Here is a 15,824-nt window from a genome sequence, read left to right as displayed (position 1 = left end):
AGAGGCAGGAGGGAGGGAGTCTGGAAGACAAGGGAGCAGGGTACACAAGAGGAAGCTCGGAGCAAAAGAGAGAGAGAAGTGGAGGGGTAGGAGGAAAGAGGAGAGGGTGACAGAGGACTGGAGAGGAAAAGGAGAGGTCGCCCCGCCTGGCAGAGGTGTCCAAAGCCAGGTCCCTCCAGACCCTGAGTGTGTGCACACGACACCCTCCACGTTCTACTGGTACCGCGTGACGCTGAAGGCCTCAGACAGAATCGAGGACGACGGGCCCCCAGCACTCAGCCTCATCCTGCCCCTGTTCGCCACCTCCAGCTTCTTGTGCATCTGCGTAATCAGCGGCGTCAAGTACACCGGCAAGGTGAGCCCCTTCGAGCGGACGCCCGCACAGCCTCTGACACTTAGGTGCTCACCCACGTTGGGACTCGCCGGCGATTTCTCCCGGGACTTGCACTCTCATCGGCCCCTGACCCTTCACCGAAAGCTCTCCCCCCCTCTCCTCCTCTTCTTGCCTGTTGCCACCAGGGCTAACGCTGGGGCTCTGTGCTGGCACCATGAATACATGGCTCCTGGTGGCCATTCCTTGTCTTTTCTTTTTTTCCTATTTTATTTGACAAAGAGATACTGAGAGGGGAAGAGGAGATAGGGAGGGAGAGAGGGAGAGAGAGAGAGAGAGAGAGAGAGACCTGCAGACCTGCTTGACTACTCGTGAAGCGTTCTGCTGCATGTAGGGAGCAGGGGCTTGAACCCGGGGTGTATTATGGATCCTTGTGCTTAGTGCTATGAGTGCTTAATCTGATGCACCCCCCCCAAGCGCCGTCCCCCCTCCTTGTATTTGATAAATAGAGAGAAATTGAGAGGGGGAGATAGAGAAGGAGAGACAGAGACACCTGCAGTCCTGCTTCACCATTCACGAAGCATCCGCCTTGCAGGTGGGGACCAGGGGTTTGAACCTGGGCCTTGAACACATGGCAATATATGCACTTAACCAGGTGTGTCACCACCTGGCTTCCTGAAAGCTCTTTTCTTTCCTTTTCTTTTCTTTTTACTTTCCCTTTTGTTGCCCTTGTTGTTTTTTAATGTTGTAGTAGTTATTATTGTTGTTGATGTTGTCATTGTTGATAGGACAGAGAGAAATGGAGAGAGGAGGGGAAGACAGAGAGGGGGAGAGACAGACAGACACCTGCAGACCTGCTGCACCGCCTGTGAAGTGACTCCCCTGCAGGTGGGGAGCCGGGGGCTCAAACCAGGATCCTTAGGCCGGTCCTTGCACTTCGCGCCACATGCGCTTAACCGGTTAATGCTGCACTACAGCCCGACTCCCTGAAAGCTCTCTTCTAACCCGTCCTCATTTTGGTCAGACCTTTTGATCCCTGTCGACTGGCCCCTGCTGGCTGTGTGGCCACCGCTGTGTCTCTCTGTTGCGCCAGGTGATGTACGCCTTCATCCTCCTACCCTGCCTCATCCTCATCAGCTTCTGCACTTGGAGCATACTGCTGAAAGAAGGGGTGATCGTGCGTCAGTTTCTGTTAGACGCCAACGTAAGTCTTGAAGTCTCTCAGTCTTGAAGAGCACCTCTGCTCTCTTCAGGGCGTCCTTCCCCCCACTGTCTTCATCTCTGTGCCTTCTTCTTGTTTCTGTTAAGGTCCCCTTCCTCGACACCTCTCATACGCCCCTCCTCCCCGTAGATCTCGGCCATCTACAACATCAACGTGTGGTACCATGCGGGGAAGCAAGTCTTGTTCACGCTGAGCCTGGGCTTTGGCTCCGCCGTCTCCATCTCCTCCCACGCGAAGCCCTACACTAACAGTTTCAGCGACGCGCTCATCGTGGTCATGATCAGCCTGACCACCACGATACTCTCCACAGTGTTCATCCTCGGGACCCTGGGCTTCTGGGCCACGGTCATCATACACCGCTGCCATGAGAAGTGAGACCCGGCCCTTTGTTTGTTTGGAAGTGCCGGCTTTTGTTACTATTATTATTATTTAAGCATTTAGTTATTGAATAGTGACAGAAATCCAGAAGGAAGAGGGTGGGAGACGGAGAGGGAGAAAGAGACCCCTGCAGCACTATTTCACCACTTGTGAAACTTCCCCCCTTGAGGTGGGGACTGGGGGCTTGGCCATGGGTCCTTACGGATTGTAGCATGTGTGTTCCGTCAGGTGCACCACTGTCTGCCCCTTCCTTTTCCCTCCTTCCTTCCTTCCTTCCTTCCTTCCTTCCTTCCTTCCTTCCTTCCTCTCTTTCCTTTCTCTCTTTCCTTTTGTTGACCTTGTTGTTTTATTGTTGTAGTTATATTGATATTGTTATTGGATAGGACAGAGAGAAATGGAGAGAGGAGGGGAAGACAGAGAGGGGGAGAGAAAGACAGACACCTGCAGACCTGCTTCAACGCTTGTGAAGCGACTCCCCTGCAGGTGGGGAGCTGGGGGCTCGAACTGGGATCCTTCCACTGGTCCTTGTGCTTTGCGTCACCTGCACTTAACGCTGTGCTACTGCCCAATCTCCCAGACCACTCCTTTTTTAATTTTTCTTTTAACCAGAGGTTTACGGTAGTTAGGAGGAATTGAACCTGAGATCTTGGAGCGTCAAACATGAGGATCTGTTTGCAGAACTATGATGCTGCTTCCCCACCCCCATCTTTTAGTTGAAGGTCCCAATATTAGGGAACTACAATTCCCGAGACCCTAGCCTTCAACACCTTACACAAAAGGCCGCCGCTGTGTCCCAGGGATGTGGTGTAGTGGCCCTGCGGAGCAGTTTCATGTTTGAGGCTCCAAGGATTCATGTTCAGTCCCTCCAACTACTATAAGCCAGAGATGAGTAGGGCTCTGGTTAAAAGAAGAAGAAGAAGAAGAAAAAAAAAGGCACAAAGATCCACATTGAGTGGTCCCAAAGGTGGCACAGTGGATAAAGCTTTGGACTCTCAAGCATGAGGCCTGGAGTTCAGTCCCCAGTAGCACATGTGCCAGACTGATGACTGATGTCTGTTTTTTTTTTTATTTAAATTTTTATTTATAAAATAGAAACACTGAGAAGACCATAGGATAAGAGGTGTCCAAGTCCCACCACCAGAACTCCGTATCCCACCCCCTCCCCTGACAGCTTTCCTATTCTTTATCCCTCTGGGAGTATGGACCCAAGGTCATTGTGGGGTGCAGAAGGTGGAAGGTCTGGCTTCTGTAACTGCTTCCCCACTGAACATGGGCATTGACAGGTCGATCCATACTCCCAGTATATTTCTCTCTTTCCCTAGTGGGGTGGGGTTCTGGGGAAGTGGGGCTCCAGGACACGTTGGTGGGGTCGTTTATCCAGGGAAGTCCGATTGGCATCATGGTAGCATCTGGAACCTGGTGGCTGAAAAGAGAGTTAACATACAAAGTCAAACAAATTGTTGACTAACCATGAACCTGAAGGCTGGGATATTGCAGATGAAGATTTGGGGTCTCCGTTTCGGAAATAGCTAGTAGGTCTATGTTAGGTATATTGCAAAGGGCCCATGGCTTTATTAATTTTTGCCTGAGCCTGACATCTGATATGCAGGTGGACTCAAGTTATTGTCTGGGGTGGGGGGTGATGTCATGGCTGGGAAAAGGGCCAGAAAGCTGGATCAGTGAAGAGAGTAGCTCCCAAATATGGGAAAAGTGTCTAAATATTGCTGATTGTAAACCCCACTGATTTGATCTGGGCTCATATTCAGCAAGGAGCCTGTGTGACCACATTCTGTGGTCCTGAGCAGGAGCATTCCATGGTGCACTAATTTCAGGACTCCTCTTCCTCAGGTGGTAGATAGAGCATGTTATTCCAAATCCCCTTCAGAGGATGGAACAGTTTCTACCATTGTTGGACCACATTGAGGGCAGGGTCCTATGGGGGCCCACAAAGGGGTCCATTATGTTGTTCCTGATGGAGATGACCAGTGACAATGGAGAGAGGCATCTATTCGAGGTCTAGGCCCAGCATGTCTGTGTGGGAATCTCAGGACTCCCCGACTAGGGCCCCAGCTGATGGGGTGGCCTGATAGTGACTAAAGAGTCATCGTTAAAGTCTGCCAGTCTTATTCAGCTTTTGTGGTCCTTGCTTTGTTTGATAATGTTGATGTCTGGTTCTTTCTCTCCTATCTTTCTCATTAATAAACAAATGCTTTAAAAACAAAAACAAAGATCTGCATTCAAACAGCTCAGGTGCACTTAACAATCCTTTATTTTCCCTTGTACTGAAAAAACGGAGATTCTTTTTCTGGTTCTAGAAGCCTTTAGACTCAGTCACCACTAAGACCCCCCTCAGAGTAACCCCACAGAAACAGCTAAAAGGCTTCAGATACTCAAGATCACACTAGTGCCAAGTATCACGGTGTCCGAGACCACACCTGTGCAGAGAGACGTCCACTCAACAGCACCCTCGTCCTTAGTCGTCAGCCACATGCACGGATTCCTGTCAGACAGCAAACACACTCAGCTCGCCAAGGGACTTTGCAAACCCCAGCCTGCCTTGTCTGCCTGTCCCTGCTCTTACTTCCCATCTGACTGTTAGACAAAGAGTTAGAATGTGTTTTTTGTCTACTACAAAGAATTAGATGGGTGGATTTTTAGTTTGGATGGAGGTGGGGAGGAGTACCAGGTCTTTAATCAGGCAGTCATCAGTCCAGACTGACCGGGAGCAGGAGTGTTGGGGAGCATGGAAGACCTCCCCCCTGGCCAATCTGAGTGGTGCTTTGCTTGCTTTCTCTGTACCTTCTACCTTTTAGTATAAGATACCAGGCACGTACTTAAGCCACGGAAGTACAGCCTGGGAGGTGGCAAGGAGGGTGTGTGTTGGACTCTCAAGCATGACGTCCCCAGTTTGATAAAACATTATTTATGATTATTATATATATTTTTTAGAATTCAAAATAATATATGCCTATTTTATTAAATAATATAGTACATTACAAAACCATGTTTGCCAGCAGGATTCTAAAATGACCCCCAGATTGCCAAACCTTAGTATACATGCATTCGCTAGTGCCCTCTCCTCTTTTTTAAAAATTTTTTTATTTATAAAAAGGAAATATTGACTAAACCTTAGGATAAGAGGGGTACAACTTCACACAATTCCCACCACCAGAACTCTGTATCCCATCCCCTCCCCTGATAGCTTTCCTATTCATTATCCCTCTGGGAGTATGGACCCAGTGTCATTGTGGGAGGCAGAAGGTGGAAGGTCTGGCTTCTGTAATTGCTTCCCCACTGTACATGGGCACTGGCCGATCCATACTCCCAGCCTGTCTCTCTCTTTCCCTAGTGGGGCAGGGCTCTGGGGAAATAGACCTCCAGGACACATTGGTTGGGTTGTCTGTCCAGGGAAGTCTGGTCGGCATCATGGTAGCATCTGGAACCTGGTGGCTGAAAAGAGAGTTAACATACACAGCCAAACAAATTGTTGACCAGTCATGAACCTAAAGGTTGGAATAGTGCAGATGAAGAGTTGGTGGGGGGGGTGCCCTCCATTCTGTAGATAGCTAGTAGGTATATTTTAGTTATATTCCAAAGGGCCTGTGGCTATACTATTTTTTTTAAATCTTTTTCTTTTTTCCCATGAGCCTGAAATCTGATATGCAGGTGGATCCAAGTTATTTTCTGGGGAGATGATGTCATGGCGGGAAAAAGGACCAGAAAGCTGGATCAGGGAAGAGAGAGTAGCTCCTTAATATGGGAAAGGTGTATAAATATTGTTGACTATAAACCCCATCGATTTGATGTGATCTGGGGCCCATACTCAGCTTAGGAGCCTATGTGACCTCTACATCCCTCTAGATCTGAGCTCACAATCTTTGGTCATGAGTAGGAACATTCTAGGCTGCCCCAATATCGACCCATCTTCCTCAGGTGGAGCATAGAGTATGTTGTCCATCCTCCCTTCAGAGGATGGAACATTCTTTGCCATTGTTAATCCAAGTTGAGGGCAAGGTCCCATGGGGACCCACAAAGGGGTCTGTTGTGTTGTTCCTGATAGAAATGACCGGTAACAATGGAGAGAGGGATTTATTTGAGGTCTAGGCCCATCATGTCTGTTTGGGAATCTCAGGACTCCCCGATTAGGGTCCCAGCTGATGGGGTGGCCTGATAGTGACTAAAGAGTCATTGTTAAAGTATGCCAGTCTCTTGCCCTTATTCAGCTTTTGTAGTCCTTGCTTTGATAAGGTTAGCTTTGGGGTGAGTGAGAGAACTGTAATAGGAAGTAGGTGAGGAGGGTATCTAATTATAAGTAGACACTATTTCATTATGAACTTGATACTGACTCACTACAGACTATTGTGTATTTTTGCTTTCAGGTATATATTTTACCTTAATTTATGGATACATGTGAACATATGCTCTAGCTTACAGGACCTGGTCTATATAGGTTTTGGGGCTTTGTTAGGAAGTGAACCACCTGGAATGGAATTAGAGAATCCTATGAAAGGAAAGGTCTTTCCCGAGTAATGAGGGTGAAGGGTTGGCATTCCACACCTGATGTCTCTGGACACAGTCTGAAGTGAAGCATGCTGGGGTGGTACTTGTTGAGTTGATTAGGTTGGGATCAGCGGATGCAATATCATTTGGTATGAACTGAGAGAAGCATGCAGGAAAGTGAGCCCCACCCTAGAGGTTCCAGAATTGGGGAAATATAGACTCTATAGAGGAAGTGGGAGGTTCCTGCTGTCTTAGGGTTTAAGAATACAATAAATAGTTATTGCTATAATCACCGTATTTGGCAATTGGGCTAACTTTGAGATATCCCTTTGTTAGAATTACTTGCTGTGTCATACACAACATCAACATAATTTATGTCCTTTGACATTATTTGTATATAGCTGTGCCACCGGTTGCTTCCATTCTCCCTGGTCTAAGCTTTTATTTATTTATTTTTTATTATTTTAAATTTTAGTTACTGCATAGACAGCCAGAGATTGAGAGGGAAGGGGGTGACAAAGAGGGAGAGACAAGAGAGACACCTGCAACAACACTGCTTCACCACTTGCAAAGCCTTCCCCCTGCAGCTGGGGACAGGGGGCCTGAACCTGGGTCCTTGTGCACCGTAACATGCTCACTCAAACACCACCCGGCCCCTGGTCTAAACTTTTAAGAGAGTCAACATATGAAAGACTCAGCCTGTGTATTAAAAAGACTCAGTGTGTGATTTTAAAAGTTTGAGACATTCAATCAATTTTCCCCTTCAATATCAATTAAATAGTAATTTATATGACTACAAATTGATAGGCGTGTACATAAACACCATTCCCACTCCAAAAGACTGTGTCCCATTCCATCCCCCCCCCCCCGCCCTGTGAAGCTGAACATCCACCCTCACCCTCAACCCAGGGTTTTTACTTTGTTGCCCTACTTATTATATATAAATAAATAAATAAATAAATAAATATATATATATATATATATATATATATATATATATTTAGAGAGACAGAGAAGTTGTAACTGCGAAGAGACCCTCATGTCTGAGGCTCCAAGGTCTCCGGTTCAATCCCCCTAACTGCTGTAAACCTTTGGTTAAAAGAAAAACAGAAAAACAAGCACAGGAGGGGTGGCGTGGCGGTGGTGCACCTGGTTGAGTTACATGTTACAAAGACCCAGGTTTGAGCCCCCTGCTCCTCGCCTGCAGGTGGGAAGCTTTGAGAGTAATGCCTGCAGCTGTATGTGTGTGTCTCTCCCTCTCTGCCACCCCTTTCCCTCTCAATTTCTGGCCGTCTCTATTTAATAAATAAATAATAATAATTTTTTTTAAAAAAGAAAGAGAGGGAGGCTGGGTGGTGGCACATGTTACAGTGACTACACAAGGACACAAGTTCCAGCCCCTGGTCCTCACCTGCAAGGGGGAAGCTTTGTGATTGGTGGTGACACAGGGCTGCAGGTGTCTGTCTGTCTCTTTCCCTCTCTACCTCCCCCTTCTTGGTTTCTGGCTGTCTCTATCCAAAAAATAAATATAATGATGATGATGATGATGGGAGTCAGGTGGCAGTGCAGCAGGTTAAGCACATGTGGCGCAAAGCGCAAGGACTAGCATAAGGATCCCGGTTTGAGCCCCCGGCTCCCCACTTGCAGGGGAGTCGCTTCACAGGTGGTGAAGCAGGTCTGCAGGTGTCTGTCTTTCTCTCCCCCTCTCTGTCTTCCCCTCCTCTCTCCATTTCTCTCTATCCTACCCAGCAATAATGACATCAATAACAGCAATAATAATTACAATAAAACAACAAGGGTGACAAAAGGAAATAAATAAATATAAAAATAATAATAAAGAAGTGAATGTCTTTATAAAAAAATTGAGAGGGGATGGTGAAATTGAGAGGATATAGAGGGAGGGAGAGAGAGAGAGACACCTGTAGCCCTGGCACTTGTGAAGCTCCCCCCGCCGCAGGTGGGGACCAAGGGTTTGAACTTGGCTCCTCGTACACTGTGATGTGTGTGCTCGGCAGGTGTGCCACTGCCTGGCCCTAAAACAGAAATATTTACAAGAGTCACACAGCAAAATATGCAGCATAAAGAACTATAAAATAATTCCAGTTTGAAGTAAGACCTAGAAGAGAGTTTTGCGTTCATTCATTTTTATTCCTCGGTTATTTTTTTTCATTATTTTATTTTATTTTTTATTTTTTTCCCTCTAGGGTTATCGCTGGGGCTTGATGCCAGCACTAGGAATCCAGTGCTCCGGTGGCCATTTTTTCCCCATTTTTATTGGATAAGATAGAGAGAAATTAAGGGGAGGAGGAGATAGAGAGGGAGAGAAAGACAGACACCTGCAGACCTGCTTTGCCTTTTGTGAAGCTCCCCAATGGGAAGCTGGGGGCTCGAACCTAGATCCTTGCATGAGTCCTTGTGCTTAGTACTCCGTGTGCTTAAGTGGGTGCACTACTGCCTGCCCCACCTCCAGTTATTTTTTAAGAATTTATTTTTCCGGGGAGTCGGGCTGTAGTGCAGCGGGTTAAGCGCAGGTGGCGCAAAGCACAAGGACCTGCATAAGGATCCCGGTTCGAACCCCGGCTCCCCACCTGCAGGGGAGTCACTTCACAGACGGTGAAGCAGGTCTGCAGGTGTCTGTCTTTCTCCCTCCTCTCTGTCTTCCCCTCCCTCTCTCCATTTCTCTCTGTCCTATCCAACAACGACAACAACAATAATAACTACAACAATAAAACAACAAGGGCAACAAAAGGGAATAAATAAAATAAATATAAAAAATATATATACATAAAAAGAATTTATTTTTCCTTTTTATCTTTCTTTTTCTTTTATCAGAGCACTATTCAGCTCTGGCTTACTATAGTGTGGGGACTGAACCTGGGACCTGCAAGCCTCAGGCGTGAGAGTCTCTTTGCATAACCTTTATACTATCTCCCCCACCCTTTTCTTTCCTTTTCTTTTCTTTTCTTTTCTTTTCTTTTCTTTTCTTTTTGCCACCAAGGATTATCACTGGGGCTCAGTGTCAGCACTCCAAATCCACCACTTTTGGAAGTCATTTTTCCTATTTATTTTCTTTCTATTTTATTTGATAGGATAGAGAGAAATTGAGAGGGAGGGAGACGCCAGCAGACCTGCTTCATCGCTTTGTGAAGATTTGCCCCTGCAGGTGGGGAGAGGGAGTTTGAACCCCAGACTTTGTGCCCAACCAGGTGAGCCACTGTCTGGGCCCCTGTTCTCTGGTTTTGATTATGTCAAACTTGAATGGTTAGATTTTGCTGTCATCGTGACTGGTGATAGTACCTAGTGATCTTATTGTATTTATTGGGGATTAATGGCTTACAGTCAACAATAAAATACAGTAACAAAAAACCCACAAAATACAGTAATTTGTGCATGTATAACATTTCTCAGTTTTGCACATAATACCCACTGACTTAATCAAACACCTAGGTGTTTCTGTGAAGATCAATAGTTCTGCATCATGGAGCCAAGTTGCTTCAGTAATCACCTCCAGGACTTTATTGCTCCAGGCTGACTTTTCCAGATAGAAAAAGTTAGACAGAAAGACAGAGACAGGGAGTCGGGTGGTAGCGCAGCGGGTTAAGCGCAGGTGGCGCCAAGTGCAAGTACCGGTGTTAAGTATCCCAGTTCGAGCCCCCGGCTCCCCACCTGCAGGGGAGTCGCTTCACAGGCAGTGAAGCAGGTCTGCAGGTGTCTGTCTTTCTCTCCCGCTCTCTGTCTTCCCCTCCTCTCTCCATTTCTCTCTATCCTATCCAACAACGATGACATCAATAGCAATGACAATAATAACTACAACAATGATAAAAAACAAGGGCAACAAAAGGGAAAATAAATAAATTTTAGAAAAAGAAAGACAGAGACACAAGAGAGTGAGAGAGATCTCAGAAGTTTACAGCTCAACGCAGTGGGTCTGCACCTGAACCTGGAACGCTCACGGCAAGGCAGCACACTGTCCAAGCCAGCAGTCTGGTGGACCCCACAGCTGCTCGGGAAATCCCTTTTCCTCTGATAACTCATTGTCTTGGCAATATTTCTATTCTTCTCAGAAGACTAAAAAAAAAAAAAAAAACACCTCTCCAAACTTTGCCGTTATTTTCAGTGACAAGCTGAGTCCAGATATTGAACCTGCCGTCCCCAGCAGGACCTGTAGTCAGGCTGCTGGCCTTTCTGAAGCCTGGATTTCCCTCCTCTTACCAGTGAAGTCATAGCAGGCCTTCCCCTTGAGGTTTCTGGTCCTTCTGCCAGCCATGACATCGCCTCCCCAGAGAATAATTAGGACCCACCTGCATATCAGATTTCAGGCTCAGGCAAGGAAAAAAAAAAAACAACCAAACAGTAGTATAGTCACAGGCCCTTTGGCATGTAACTAAAATAGGTCTACTAGCTATCTACAAAATAGAGGACCCGGGAGTCGGGCTGTAGCGCAGCAGGCTAAGTGCAGGTGGCGCAAAGCACAAGGACCGGCATAAGGATCCCGGTTCGAACCCCGGCTCCCCGCCTGCAGGGGAGTTGCTTCACAGGCGGTGAAGCAGGTCTGCAGGTGTCTATCTTTCTCTCCCCCTCACTGTCTTCCCCTCCCTCTCTCCATTTCTCTCTGTCCTATCCAACAACGACAACAACAATAATAACTACAACAATAAAACAACAAGGGCAACAAAAGGGAATAAATAAATAAAATAAATATAAAAAAAAGAAAAAAAAGAAAAAGAAAATAGAGGACCCCCCCCCCATCTCTTCGTCTGCACTATTCCAGCCTTTAGGTCCATGATTGGTCAACAATTTGTTTGGCTTTGTATGTTAACTATCTTTTCAGCCACCAGGTTCCAGATGCTACCATGATGCCGACCAGACTTCCCTGGACAGACAACCCCACCAGTGCGTCCTGGAGCTCCGCTTCCCCAGAGCCCTGCCCCACTAGGGAAAGACAGAGGCAGACTGGGAGTATGGACCGTCCAGTCAACGCCCATGTTCAGCGGGGAAGCAATTACAGAAGCCAGACCTTCCACCTTCTGCCTCCCACAATGACCCTGGGTCCATACTCCCAGAGGGATAATGAATAGGAAAGCTATCAGGGGAGGGGATGGATACAGAGTTCTGGTGGTGGGAATTGTGTGAAGTTGTACCCCTTTTATCCTATGGTTTAGTTAATGTTTCTTTTTTTAAAAAATATTTGTTTATTTATGTATTTACTCCCTTTTATTGCCCTTGTTGTTTTATTGTTGTAGTTATTATTGTCGTCATTGTTGGATAGGACAGAGAGAAATGGAGAGAGGAGGGGAAGACAGAGGGGGAGAAAAAGGTAGACACCTGCAGACCTGCTTCACAGCTTGTGAAGGGACTTCTCTGCAGGTGGGGAGCCGGGGGCTCATAATGTTTCCTTTTTATAAATGAAAAATTTTAAAAAAGATACAGGAAAATCGAGATGGAAGGGGGAGATAGAGGGAGAGAGACAGAGAAACACCTCTCGTGAAGCTTTCCCCCTGCAGATGGGGACCAGGGGCTTGAACCTGGGCCTTTGAGCACTGTAACGTGATGCCTGGCCTGCAATGAGTTGAGGCTTTTTTAAATATTTTATTTATTTTCCTTTTTTATTGCCCTTATTGTTTTTTATCACTGTTGTGGTTATTATTATTGTTGTTATTGAAGTTGTTCTTGCCAGATAGGACAACAAGAAAGGAGGGGAAGACAGAGAGGGGGAGAGAAAGACAGACACCTGCAGTCCTGCTTCACCGCCTGTGAAGTGACCCCCCTGCAGCTGGGGAGCCGGGGGCTCAAACTGGGATCCTTACGTGGGTTGCTTAACCCGCTGCGCTACTGCCTGACCCCCATGAGTTGAGTTTTTTGTTTTGTTTTTTCTTTTTGTTGCTCTTTTTTTTTTTTTTTTTAAATATTTATTTTATTTATTTATTCCCTTTTGTTGCCCTTGTTGTTTTATTGTTGTAGTTATTATTGTTGTTGTCGTTGTTGGATAGGACAGAGAGAAATGGAGAGAGGAGGGGAAGACAGAGAGGGGGAGAGAAAGACAGACACCTGCAGACCTGCTTCACCGCCTGTGAAGCGACTCCCCTGCAGGTGGGGAGCCGGGGGCTCGAACCGGGATCCTTATGCCGGTCCTTGTGCTTTGCGCCACCTGCGCTTAACCCGCTGCACTACAGCCCGACTCCCTGTTTTTTGTTTTTTAAATTTATTTCTTTATTGGGGAATTAATGTTTTACATTCAACTGTAAATACAGTAGTTTTTACATGCATAACATTCCCCAGTTTCCCATTTAACAATACAACCCCCACTATGTCATCAATCATCCTTCATGGACCTGTATTCTTCCCACCCACCCCAGAGTCTTTTACTTTGGTGCAATACGCCAATTCCATTTCAGGTTCTACTTGTGTTTTCTTTTCTGATCTTGTTTTTCAACTTCGGCCTGAGAGTGACATCATCCCATATTCATCCTTCTGTTTCTGACTTATTTCACTCAACATGATTTTTTCAAGGTCCATCCAAGATCGGCTGAAAACGGCGAAGTCACCATTTTTTACAGCTGAGTAGTATTCCATTGTGTATATAGACCACAACCTGCTCAGCCATGAGTTGAGTTTTTAAGGTTCCACAGGACATGTAGTGCTTCAGTATGAACAGAGAGAGTGTGGACTATGCAGCGAAAGGCTGGCAGGAAGACCAGGCAAGGCTAAAGAATCAGCAGGCCTCAGACAATGTCTTGGAGCATATGGGGGAGCCAGCACCACGGCTCTGTAAAGAGGTGCCCCTACCTGGGGCTCCCAGTCTCAGGCTCAATCCCCAGAACCCCCCAAAACTAGACACAAGCAGGGCTCTGGTAAAATAAATTAGTTAATTAATTAAAGTAAAAAAGTACTGAGGGACTGGAGAGGCTGCATAATAGTGATGCAGAAGACTCATTCTCCTGCTTCCAGGTCCTGGGTTCAATCCCCAGCATCACCAGAAGCCAGAGTTGAGCAGTGCTCTGGTCTCTGTTTAAAAAAAAAAAAAAAAATATATATATATATATATATATATTGCCTCCAGGGTTATCACTGGGGCTTGGTGCCTGCACTATGAATCCACTGCTCCTGGAGGCCATTTTTTTTCCCTTTTGTTGCCCTGTTGTTTACTGTTGTTATTATTATTGTTGTTGTTGGATAGGACAGAGAGAAATGGAGAGAGGAGGGGAAGACAGAGGGGGGAGAGAAAGACAGACACCTGTAGACCTGCTTCACTGCCTGTGAAGCGACCCCCCTGCAGGTGGGGATTCGAGGGCTTGAACTGGGATCCTTATGCCATCGCCTGCCTCCCCCATCTTTTTTTTAAGTGAAAGAAACAGTTGAACCTAGCAGAGCTGGGTAGCACAAGATGGCCCTTCAGTGCTCCCTGGAACCCTCCAGAAGTTTTTTTTTTTAAATATATTTATGTATTCCCTTTTGTTGCCCTTGTTTTATATGGTTGTTATAGTTATTATTGTTGTTGTTATTGATGTGGTCATTGTTGGATAGGACAGAGAGAAATAGAGGAGGGGAAGACAGACGGGAGAGAAAGACAGACACCTACAGACCTGCGTGACTGGCTGTGAAGCGACTCCCCTGCAGGTGGGGAGCTGGGGGCTCGAACCGGGATCCTTAAACTGACCTTGCGCTTTGCTCCACCTGTGCTTAACCCGCTGCACTACCACCGGACTCCCGGCTTTTTTTTTTTTTTTTAGAATGATACATTGGGCCACCGACTCACTTTCTTCCCCCCCTCCCCCCAGGAATGCTGAAACGATCACAGATTTGGTCATCAAGGGCAAGCTTCCTGCTGAGGCCCTGCCTCCTGAGTACCTGAACGACAACCCGACCCAGGTCTTCACCTCTTGGTTTAACAACCTCCCCCAGAGCACCAGGGACCTGGTCCTGAACTTCCTGACAGAGTGCAGCTTGGAGAAGCAGCTGGAAAAGGTCGGTACCATAGGTGGCAGGGGCCCAGCTTCCCTCGGAGCCTTCAGCAAGACGGAAACTGCGGCTTTGCCGAACACCAGGGCCATTAAATTCCCAGAAGCCCCACAACTGTGTCCCCCAGGGGAAAGCCAGACAGGGCTGATTGCCCCATGCCCCGGGCGGGCACCTAGCTGCTCGCTTCCTTTCTCTTTCTTTCTTTGCTTTTTTCTTTTTTTTGTGTGTGTCTCTCTAGGGCTGCCCCTGGGGCCTGATACCTGTACTACAAATCCACTGCTCCTGGGGGCTTATTTTTCTTTTTCTTTTTCATTTTTGTTGTCCTTGTTTTTGTTGTCGGCTAGGACAGAGAGAAATGGAGAGAGGAGGGGAAGACAGAGAGGCGGAGAGAAAGACAGACACCTGCTTCACTGCCCCTGAAGTGACCCCCCCCCCCCCCCCGCAGGTGGGGAGCCGGGGCTGGAAGCCAGATCCTTACACCTGTCTCTGTGCTTCTCGCCCTGTGCGCTTAACCCGCTGCGCCACCCCCTGGCCCCGGCACACCTCTGTGCCGTCAGCTTTGCTGCGCGCACATTTCAAGGCCTCTTCCCCCCGGCACAGGTCGGGGACGGCCCAAGCTTCGCGTTCCTGGTGTTCACTGAGGCCATGTCATTCATCCCCGGCTCCGTCTTCTGGACCATCCTCTTCTTCGTGTTCCTGTTGTCGGTGGGACTGAGCTACCTGGTCGCCATCACACAGGCCATCATCACCACGCTCCAGGACACCTTTGCCACTTCCAGGGACTGTACGAAGCTGCTCTCCGGTACTCTGACCTGCACCCCCACTCCTCCCAGCGACCCTCCCGCAGCGGGGGCCTCTGCCTCGCCCCGGCCCCCTGTGACCTGGCCCCCAACCCACTGTCTCTCCAGTCATCATCTTTCTGCTCCTGTTCCTGTGCGGCCTCTTCTTCATCCGCCCTGCGGGCATCTACTACCTCAGGCTACTGAGTGAGTACTGGGCCATCTTCCCCGTGACCGTCATCATGATACTGGAAACCGTGGCTGTGGTCCAGGCCTTAGGGGTCCAGAGGTGAGAGTCTGGGATCTGGAGGGTGACCCTTTCTTGTCTCACTTCTCACCCAACTCCAGGGACTTGGGGACCTTAGACTTTCAGGGCCTTCTTGATTTTTTTTTAACCTTTCTGGGTACTTACGGTGTGTGTGTGTGTGTGTGTGTGTGTGTGTGTGTGTGTATGTGCATGAGTATGCCAAGTACCCCAGTCCTCAGGAAGTTGGCATCCTAGTGGCAGAGGTAGATAGGGGTGGGCATGGGTGTGGGTGGGTAGCTCAGGCACAGTTGTGGCAGGGTCTTCCCAGTAAGGGGAGTGGACTCCTGAGTGAAATAGAACAGAAGAAGCCATGGCAAGGTGCGTGTGCGTGTGTGCGTGCGTGTGTTT

The 15,824-nt window shown here is 47.7% G+C and overlaps 1 protein-coding gene across 3 annotated transcripts in view; it reads left to right on the top strand.

Moving 5' to 3' along the window:
* The window catches only part of LOC103125223 (orphan sodium- and chloride-dependent neurotransmitter transporter NTT5), a 35,782-nt gene that overhangs the window by 12,830 nt on the left and 7,128 nt on the right, over positions 1 to 15,824 (top strand). For all 3 annotated transcript variants that reach the window (XR_009545255.1, XM_060174301.1, XM_060174310.1), the window contains exons 6-11: positions 180 to 355; positions 1,425 to 1,535; positions 1,683 to 1,924; positions 14,210 to 14,396; positions 14,991 to 15,192; positions 15,299 to 15,458. Coding sequence is in view for 2 of the 3 variants with exons in the window: in XM_060174301.1 (XP_060030284.1) it covers positions 180 to 355; positions 1,425 to 1,535; positions 1,683 to 1,924; positions 14,210 to 14,396; positions 14,991 to 15,192; positions 15,299 to 15,458 (1,078 nt within the window). In the remaining variant the exon portion in view is untranslated. The remainder of the gene's footprint in view (positions 1 to 179; positions 356 to 1,424; positions 1,536 to 1,682; positions 1,925 to 14,209; positions 14,397 to 14,990; positions 15,193 to 15,298; positions 15,459 to 15,824) is intronic.

This window comes from Erinaceus europaeus, chromosome 2, assembly GCF_950295315.1.
Source record: "Erinaceus europaeus chromosome 2, mEriEur2.1, whole genome shotgun sequence".
NCBI classification, from domain to species: domain Eukaryota; kingdom Metazoa; phylum Chordata; class Mammalia; order Eulipotyphla; family Erinaceidae; genus Erinaceus; species Erinaceus europaeus.
The sequence above is the reverse complement of the archived record's forward strand: the minus strand, read 5'-3'. Positions and strand labels throughout refer to the sequence as shown.